We start from the raw sequence: 9,605 nt of genomic DNA on the forward strand, positions 1-9,605 counted from the left end.
AACGTGAGTGCTACATGGGCTTGCCTGGAAGGGGCTGGCTCGTTTTCTGGGTGGGCCACCAGAAGCTCCTGGGCACAGTCCAAACTCCTGGGTAATAAGAATTACTTGGAAGGTGCAGTCAGTTAAAAATGCCTCTCCGCACCACCAGCACCCATGGCTTCATGAGCCATAGCCGCCCTGTGTCTTCCCAAAGAGAAAAGCCATCACGCTGCATGCAAAAGATGCTCTGGCTAGGACTCCAGCCATCCTTCAGGCCACAGTGTTTCTCAAACATGGGTCTCCTATTGTTGTTGGACTACGACTCCCATCATCCCTGACCACTGGTTCTGCTAGCTAGAGATGATGGGAGTTGTAGTACAACAATGGGAGACCCATGTTTGAGAATTACTGTTCCAGGGGAGGGGAATTCCATTGACATGGGGTAACTACCGCATTGTCACCTTCCCTATGTCCCCATGATCAACCTGTCAAAAGAAGTATCCGTGATTCAGGTTCCAGCCATTAATGGTTAGGACCATTTCAGTTCCTTGGCAAGTCCCATCCTGAATGGCCGGAGCTAGAAGCTCAAGGCTTGCCCATTTGGCTGTGCTTGGGACATGCTGTTTGCAGAGAGGGGCCCGTGTCTCTCTCTGCGTGCGTGACGTGTCTCTGTGTGATACGCTGTCTACACAAGCCCCCTGGCCCTGTCTCCATAGCCCCACTCCTCATCATGGCTGGCATTTCTCTACTTGGAATAATAATAAGCAACAAGGATAATGCGCGTATTCGGTAATCGGTTCTTTTCCTGTGCCATGTGACCCTAGGGCGGCATGTACGTCTTTCAGCTGTTTGACAATTATTCGGCCAGCGGGATCACGCTTCTGTGGCAGGCCTTCTGGGAGTGTGTGGTGATTGCCTGGGTCTATGGTAAGTGGCAAGGGAGACACAGGGGCAAGGAGATTTCAGGAAAAGCAAACACTTTCCCTCCCTGCACAGTCCTCTGCTTGACTCTTGCTTTGGCTCCCCCCACCCAAGGCTGCCGGAGATCTGGGCGCTGTGAATGGGGCCCTTTTCAGGTGTTGGTGCGGGAGGGAATGGCCTGGCTCGAGGCCCAAAACTGATTCGCTCTTCCACGCAGGAGCTGACCGCTTCATGGACGATGTTGCCCGTATGATTGGCTACCGACCGCTGCCCTACATGAAGTGGTGCTGGTCTCTCATCACCCCAGTAGTGTGTGTGGTGAGTTGAAAGCAGTGGGGCAGAAGGTCCAGTATACCTGAAGGAGCGTTTCCACCCCCATCGTTCTGCCCAGACACTGAGGTCCAGTGCCGAGGGCCTTCTGGCGGTTCCCTCGCTGCAAGAAGCCAAGTTACAGGGAACCAGGCAGAGGGCCTTCTCGGTAGTGGCGCCCACCCTGTGGAACGCCCTCCCACCAGATGTCAAAGAGAAAAGCAACTACCAGACTTTTAGAAGACATCTGAAGGCAGCCCTGTTTAGGGAAGCTTTTAATGTTTAATAGGTTGTTGTATTTTAGCGTTATGTTGGAAGCTGCCCAGGGTGGCTGGGGAAACCCAGCCAGATGGGCGGGGTATAAATAAATTATTATTATTATTATTATTATTATTATTATTATTATTATTATTATTAGAGAAGGGCCCCCTTGCAAACATGGGCTAACTCAGCCTGGCTTTTCACACATTTGTTTTGACTTGTTGCCGGAATATTTGACTGCTGCGACTATATTTGAGCAGCCCTGTACTGGTGTACGCGTGGTGCTGACTGATGGTGTTTTTAGATTACCTCATTCCCAGCCGAAAGAAACTTGCAGTTTGCCTACATTTAAATAGTACAGCACACGCTAAGGAACACTGGTCGTTATTGTCTCTCCCCTGCACTGTGCAAAATACCTGTCTGACTTTACTCAAATGTGATGGCACTTCTTCATGCTGGATTTGTCTAATCCAGTCCTGTTTCAGGGGCAGGACTGCAGGGTTATCCCATTCTCCGTAGTTAGAACCATACAAGGGTCATTTAGTGCAACCCTCTGCAATGCAGGAATCTCAACTAAAGCATCTTTGACAGATCTCCTGGGAGATCTCCTCAGTCTTGTAGCCAGGTGTATTGATATTTGAGAAGGTGTGAATGAATGAATTTTATTATTACGGTCACAGAACAGTTCCGGCTCACTTACAATATCAGGAAAATCATAAAACACAACAGGAATACATTGAATTGCAATTGAGTATAACAGAGACAATTCAGATATACTGGCAGTTAAAAATATATATTAAATCTTGATCACTAAAATATAACCTAAATTTGTCATTTAAAACCTTAAATCATTTTGGTAGTATAGCTTGTTCCCTAAGTTTTATGGCAGTCGCACAGAATTTGGCCACCCTTAGCGTGATCTCTAGATCCTTGTCCTCTATCAGGAGTTTTAGACATAGAAGTTCGGACCCATTTGGAGATTTTTGTATAACAGGAGTGATAAATACCGAGCGTATATCCCCGTAGAAACGGCAGTGTAACAAGACCTGAGAGACAGTTTCTACCTCCATCAAGCCGCAGGGGCAGACTCGTTCCACGTATGGTTTACCCTCGAATCTGCCCTGCAATAAGGCAGATGGCAGCACGTTTTGAGAAGGTGTTTTGTTGAGCACAAGAGAACCAGGACTGGGTTTTGGCTGCCACCTCTATTCCCCCTACCCAAGGCTAAAAAAAACCCAATTATCATCTCTGGTATCTCCTCCCTTCTTCATCACTAGGGCATCTTCCTGTTCCATGTGGTGAACTACCAACCGCTGACTTACAACAAGACCTACATCTACCCATGGTGGGGTGAGGCTATTGGCTGGGCTCTGGCCCTTTCCTCCATGCTCTGCATCCCCTGCACGGTCGCTTACAAGCTTCTGCGAAGCAAGGGCTCCTTCCAAGAGGTGAGTAATCAGTCTCTCGTCTCTGGCCAGTCCCAGCCCGTTAGGATGGAGTTGCCAGGCACCTTGCTCTGCTGGCAAGCGGAGCCTGCCAAGCGTCCCATCTGGACTTCCTGGCGATGGTGCCGTTTGCTGTAGACCCGTCTAGGTGTTGCTATGAGGCTGCAGTGGTGTCCTCACTTCCACACGCCATACATTTACAGCACCGTGACTGTCATGGCTTTCCCCACAAAGAATCATGGGAACTGTAGTTTAAGGGTGCCAGCAGCTGTTGATCTGATAAACTACGTTCCCAGGATTCTTTGTGGGGGAGTCATGTGGTTTAGGAGTGCTTTAAGTGTACTGTGTGGGTGCTTATTCCAGCATAGTTATCCTTCCCTTGTTGCAGCATGTGGTCACTCAATGTGACCTTAGAGATGCTCTAAGGAATTTGCATAGCACAGACTTGACTCCAGCTGGATGCCTCTGCTGATGAAGGACATGCAAGCCTCCTCTGCTCACTGTGTAGCCAGCTATCAGGCACAGCCATGACTGCTGCACTGAATTGCAGGCTGCTAGCCAGCCATGCTGCCAGACCTGGGGAGGAGAATGGCTTTTTGGAGCTGCCTAGCATCCGTATGATGTAATCTCCAGTCACCCAAATAAAAGCTCAGAAGCAGGTTCTGCGATTGCTAAAGCAGCTGTTATTTATACAGTACTTCCCTCTTTCCGGCCAAGCAGCCTGCGGTGGTGCTAAGGCTTTAAAAGTGCAGAGAAGATGCAAGCATAGATTTGGGAAGGCAAGTGCCAAATGGGCTTCTGTGCTTATTAGAGATCCTGTTCCAAGGTTCTCAAGGATGTGGGGTTTTCCATGCCTCGGCTTCAGTGCCATTCTCCACTTCACACAGCGTAAGATCTGAGGGAGGCTTTTCTGCCATTGAAGCAGGAGGAACTTCCACTTCTCTCAACACTCTCACACCACCTGCAAAGCTGTTCACACTCCCAAGCAGACTGAATCTGGGGCCCATCCCGCTGGTGGGAAGGAGGCCTCTGTAACAGGCTTTTTAATTTTGTGGCTCCCCGTGTTTGGAACCCTCTCCCTACGGATGCCCGTTTGGCTCGCTCTCTGCCACTCTGCCACTTTTTAGGAAAGGTGTACACACCTTCCCATTTACAGAGGCCTTTGAGTCCAACACAGATGGTGCTGTGGTCTAAACCACAGAGCCTAGGACTTGCCGATCAGAAAGTCAGTGGTTCGAATCCCCGCAACGGGGTGAGCTCCTGTTGTTTGGTCCCTGCTCCTGCCAACCCAGCAGTTCAAAAGCACACCAAAGTGCAAGTAGATAAATAGGTACCACTCCAGCGGGAAGGTAAATGACGTTTCCGTGCGCTGCTCTGGTTCGCCAGAAGCGGCTTAGTCATGCTGGCCACATGACCTGGGAGCTGTCTGCGGACAAACGGCAGCTCCCTCAGCCAGTAAAGTGAGGTGAGCGCCACAACCCCAGAGTCGTCCGCAACTAGACCTAACGGTCTTTTACCTATGAGTCCTTGAGAAGGGCTGTGTGTTGATTGATTTGCGCGTTGAAGAGATTTCTAGGCCATCCTTCAGCCATTGAGGACAGCAAAAAGTATAAAAAATTACATGAAAACGTTAAAAAGTGCAGGACGAAATCACGACAGGTGCAATAAAACTCAGCAGAGCGGCAAAGCGAAAAACTATTGTTAAACCAGTTTGTCCTCCATGCTGAAAATGCCTGGACAGATTGGGTTTTTTTTTAAAAAAAAAGTCTTCACGTGCCACCAGATTGATGTTGGTTGGTTGGTTTTGGTGTACCATTCATTTGGCCTTGGTTGCTGGTTTTAATGTACGCTAGGGCAGGGCTGCAGCTAGGGAGTGGTGAGGTGGACCCCCTGCAGGGGATGGGACTCGCGCACAAAATTGGCTAAAAAATATGTCCATAAATATAAATATTGATTCTTGTCTCATAATAAATGGTTTTCAATAGAGGGTGAATTAGATGGGTGGAGGAAGGTGGGTGGGAGGAGAGGCAGAAAGAAGAGCTAATTTGTCTGTGGCTGGGGGGGGGCGCACGGGTGGCGCTGTGGGTTAAACCACAGAGCCTAGGACTTGCTGATCAGAAGGCTGGCGGTTTGAATCCCCGTGACGGGGTGAGCTCCTGTTGCTCGGTCCCTGCTCCTGCCAACCTAGCAGTTTGAAAGCACATCAAAGTGCAAGTAGATAAATAGGTACCGCTCAGGCGGGAAGGTAAACGGCGTTTCCGTGCGCTGCTCTGGTTAGCCAGAAGCGGCTTAGTTATTCTGGCCACATGACCCGGAAGCTGTACGCTGGCTCCCTCAGCCAATAAAGTGAGATGAGCGCCGCAACCCGAGTCGGCAATGACTGGACCTAATGGTCAGGGGTACCTTTACCTGGGGGGGGGCGCAATTTGGACGGTTCTGCCAGGGACGCAAGATCACCTAGCTACGGTTCTGCGCTAGGGTAACATTTTAGGCTTTTCCTTTAAAGTCCCTCCATTGTACTGATGGCTAACGGATGTAAGGATCCCGACTGTGCTAGTTTTTAAGCGAGATGGAAAAAAATGTTCTTATAAATAAACAAATAGTGAACAAACGGACGCGCTTGTGCCTTGAGTTGCTTGTTGACTCCCTTGCCTCGTTTCTCCCCCAGCGCTGGCAATTGCTGACCACCCCCGTCTGGGGCCACCACCACCTGGAATACATGACGCCCGAAGCGGAGACAAAACTGCTGCCACCGCCAGACAGTCTCACTGCAGCCCCCCTGGAGAAGGCCACACTTTTTGAGACTGTGATTTGATTTTCTTGTACCCTCTTCCGCTAGCAATAACACCGGGCACCAAGGTCAGCTGTTTGGGGGTAGCAGGGAAAGTTGGCAGTATTGGAGACTCAGCCCTTCGCATAGTCAGGAGGCTCCCGGTGCGAGAAGTCAATAAAGAACCCTGATGGCTGGTGGCAGTGGCTGCCGCGAGCTTTTCGCCACTTTGTCGGCGGCCTCACTTGCCACCTTCCACCAGGGCCCTAGACGTGACTCTGCTGCAGTGGGGCTTGGGGGCAGGGGCTAATCCTGGCTCCCATGTGTGGTGGCCGACCGCAGATCTGTGAAGTCAATGAATGTCACAGGTCTTTGGGATGGGGCATTGCATTCTAGGTCAAATGGCATGCGGCCACTCCAGATGGGAGCCAAGGTTGGCTCTCATTCAAAAGCACTCCTATCCCCCACCCCCTTAAAATGCATCTGGGGGGCCATTGGGGCAAGCGGTGCATGGCGGTGTGGCTGGGCTGGTGTGGGTCCTTCAGCCAATGCCTGACTCGGCCAACTGCCGGCACCGTACCTGCCTGCCTGCAATTTGGCTGTGTACCTTAGGTACCTTCATACCATTAATGGGAAAGCTGTGAAATCAGGTTGGCTTGGTCTGACATCGGTAGGACGGAGGTGCTGCTAGCAGCAGGGGACAAGGGCTCCATGCACGCACATACCCATCCCAGCACATGCAAACTTCCACATTTCCTCCACATGGCGCAAAGGCTAACCTCCTCTCCTCCAAGATCACCTCGTCCAATAGTTTCAGTATTAGCATTCAAACCTCAGGCAAGGAGGGCATTCACTTCCTCGTACCAGATAGGCTGGGCTGCCCCATTCCCAACCATCAGAGCAACTGGGACCGGCTCCATCCCAGCTTTCATTACTACCCCCAGTACAGCTCCACTAGGTCTCTTCCCCCAAACCCTCCCAGCACTGCTGGACTCTAAACCTTCTGTGGGGTGCTTTTAATCCTCGGGGGCAAGTGCTGTTTGCCCACTCTTTCCACCCATCATATATCCCAATCCTCCGCCTGATCTTACCTGGTTAAGGTATACTAATGGCATCCTGTCTCTCAGGTTCTAATCCTTCCGCGACTCTGCAAGAGAAAGCAGAAAAAGACAGTCACATTTCCAGTACTCTGTGTGGCCTATTCTCTTTTGTACCTTATTCTCCAATCCACCTGCCACAAATCATGTCCCTTCCCACAATTTTGGTTGCACTTATGTGATCTTGATTATGTAGCAGTTGCCTTTTAATATCCTGGGTAGCATTTCTTGCCCCTGCCATTATAAATGTACCTTATGCACTCTGCTGCCTTCCCCACGCATTCCTCCCCCTGGAGAAATATGTCTGCCATCAATTTTTTGGCTCTTACCTGTGGCTTCTTGGTAGGCTGTGACTGAGGCCACTCCAGCTGGAATTGGAGGACAGAACTCCCGAAACTTTCTCTCACTGGAGAGGGAAAAGGAACCTCCCCAAATTAATAAGACAGAGGGGAACGGGAGTGTCAGGGAAATGGAGTGTGTGCGTGTTGTCTTGAACAAGCAGATCGCCATCTGTCTTGTTCCTCCTTCACAAACAAACATGGAGAAAACTCTTAGGGAACAAGCACATCACTCACACACAGAGAGACACACACCTTAATAGAGTTGGCAGCTTTATTTCTGTAGCTTTAACATCTGCCTGATAAGCATAAATTCAAAAGATGCAGCCTGGAGGTGTCACAATGGAAACCACCACGATGATAAATTCTAGAGGGGTGCTAGTCTGTTGCAGGGGAAAAAACACAAGACAAAAACCAGCAAAGAGTCTGGTGGCACGTCCAGCACATTTATTGAGACCATGAAAAAGCTCATAATCAAAATAGATTTGTTTTGTCTTAAAGCTACCACGACTTTTAGGGCGTTTCCACATGACCTGTTTAATGGGCATTCGTCTTGATTTGTTTGCAGGGAGCTCAGAGCAAGTGTTATCCCTCCACATTTTCTATTGCATTTCCCCCGTCACTTTCCTTACTGCAAAAAGTCCGGTCTTTTGGAGAAGTGAGTTCAGTGTGCAAGACCTCCCAATCAAACGTAACCGCACAACATGCATTTGCCGGTATGTGATTGAATCCCTCCTGAAAACAGAGGCAGTCTGGAAGCGTCCATAGTTGTTCATGATGAGAAAGGCTACACCGGCTGAATTTATCCCTGCCATACAGCTGCTGCAGCAATCCTGCTGCTGCTTCTTGCCCAGGTGTGCTCAGCCCCTTCTCCACCCCACTCCACCTCCACATTATAGCGCCCAGCCATGCTGCTGCACCTCCCCGTTGTATGTATTTGTAATATATGAGTGTTTGTGCCAAATTGGGCTGAGCCCATTTTCCTCTGCACACCAAGCTGTAATCACTACCACCACCCCATGCTATCCTAATTCTCAGCTCCCTGTTTTTTTGGTTTGGTTTTTTCCCCTCTCTCTTGTTTTCACAGTCACCTACCCAACTGCGGTACAGATCCAACCCCTGACAATAAATATGGGAGAGATTCTGCCTGTGTCAATTGCATCTTTGTCAAAACTGCCTCGCCTCCGGTCAGTACATCTGGACAAGTGGGGCGCTGCCCCACACCAAGCACAATCTGCCACCCCTTGCCTGCTTCTAACCAGTCCAGGGGGTGGCGCTGTCCGCTTCCTTGCCCTCCTCAGTCCCCATGTTGCCCTTGTACATCTCAGCAGGGAGGATGGGGTAAAAATTAGCATTAGTCGGCTCTCCCCACCATTGGCTCTGGATCCACCTGCTCTTGGGGGTCCCTGCCTTCTGCCCCTCAAGTCCCAATGGGGCACCAGCCACCACTGCTTCTGGTGTGGCTGGCTGATAATGGTGACAACGGGTCCATCACTAACAGGACAGTGATCGCTATCTAATCTTATGGCAACTGCATACATGTGAAAAGCGGGGGGTAAAGGGATTGGGGGGCGGAGAAGCACATTAAAAATGGGAGGCCACACAGCAAAGTTGCCAGGTAGTACACGATTTGCATTCTGGGCCAGGTGTTGGAAAGCCAGGCAAAATCAGGCCAGAAGAAAATCGACCAAGGTGAAAGAATTACCGTACTTTTTGCTCTATAAGACTCACTTTTTCTCTCCTAAAAAGTAAGGGGAAATGTGTGTGCGTCTTATGGGGCGAATGCAGGCTGCGCAGCTATCCCAGAAGCAAGAACAGCAAGAGGGATCACTGCGCAGTGATCCCTCTTGCTGTTCTGGCTTCTGGGATTCAGAATATTTTTTTTATTTTCCTCCTCCAAAAACTAGGTGCGTCTTATGGTCTGGTGCATCTTATAGAGCGAAAATATGGTAAAAAGGAAGAAAATGATCTGAGTTGGGAAACTGAGACAGGAGTGAGGGATGACAGCCCAGAGTTATTGATATGAGTCAGAGTGCTGTGGTGACCTACTTAGGAAGGAAATCTCCCCACCACCACCTGCATCTTTGGATTCTGGTGGCAGAAGTCCCGTCCCTTCTGTCAAATAGAGGGAACGTGCCTCTGGACAATTTTTTTTTAAAACAAAATTATGCTGATTCGTGCTCATGATGGCATCAGAGCAGTTATACGCAATCCTGCTTCCGGTACTATTTGTTTATGCAAAGGTTTTCGGGGCAGACATAGGATCACGGAATCGCCATGTCGGGAGGGACCTTGAGGGTCAACTAGTCCAACCCCCTGCAATGCAGAGGAATCTTTCACCCAACACGGGACTTGCACCCACGAACCTGAGATTAAGGGTCTCACGCTCCACCAACTGAGCTATCTCAACGCTCAGCACCTATTGTTTTGTTTCCTATCAAGGCATGTCCTGCAACTTCTGGTGGAAACCCTGTAACTTTTCACA

General features: G+C 49.8%; 1 protein-coding gene across 4 annotated transcripts in view; it reads left to right on the top strand.

The window, feature by feature from the left end:
• The window catches only part of LOC310756683 (sodium- and chloride-dependent creatine transporter 1-like), a 30,914-nt gene extending 22,650 nt beyond the window's left edge, over positions 1 to 8,264 (top strand). For all 4 annotated transcript variants that reach the window (XM_083601235.1, XM_083601237.1, XM_083601236.1 and 1 more), the window contains exons 11-14: positions 804 to 906; positions 1,118 to 1,218; positions 2,748 to 2,918; positions 5,584 to 8,264. In XM_083601235.1, the coding sequence (XP_083457361.1) occupies positions 804 to 906; positions 1,118 to 1,218; positions 2,748 to 2,918; positions 5,584 to 5,730 (522 nt within the window). In that variant the 3' untranslated portion in view covers positions 5,731 to 8,264. The remainder of the gene's footprint in view (positions 1 to 803; positions 907 to 1,117; positions 1,219 to 2,747; positions 2,919 to 5,583) is intronic.
• Positions 8,265 to 9,605: the final 1,341 nt, after the last annotated feature.

Source organism: Podarcis filfolensis, assembly GCF_964270895.1.
Source record: "Podarcis filfolensis genome assembly, chromosome: 2".
Lineage (NCBI taxonomy): Eukaryota > Metazoa > Chordata > Lepidosauria > Squamata > Lacertidae > Podarcis > Podarcis filfolensis.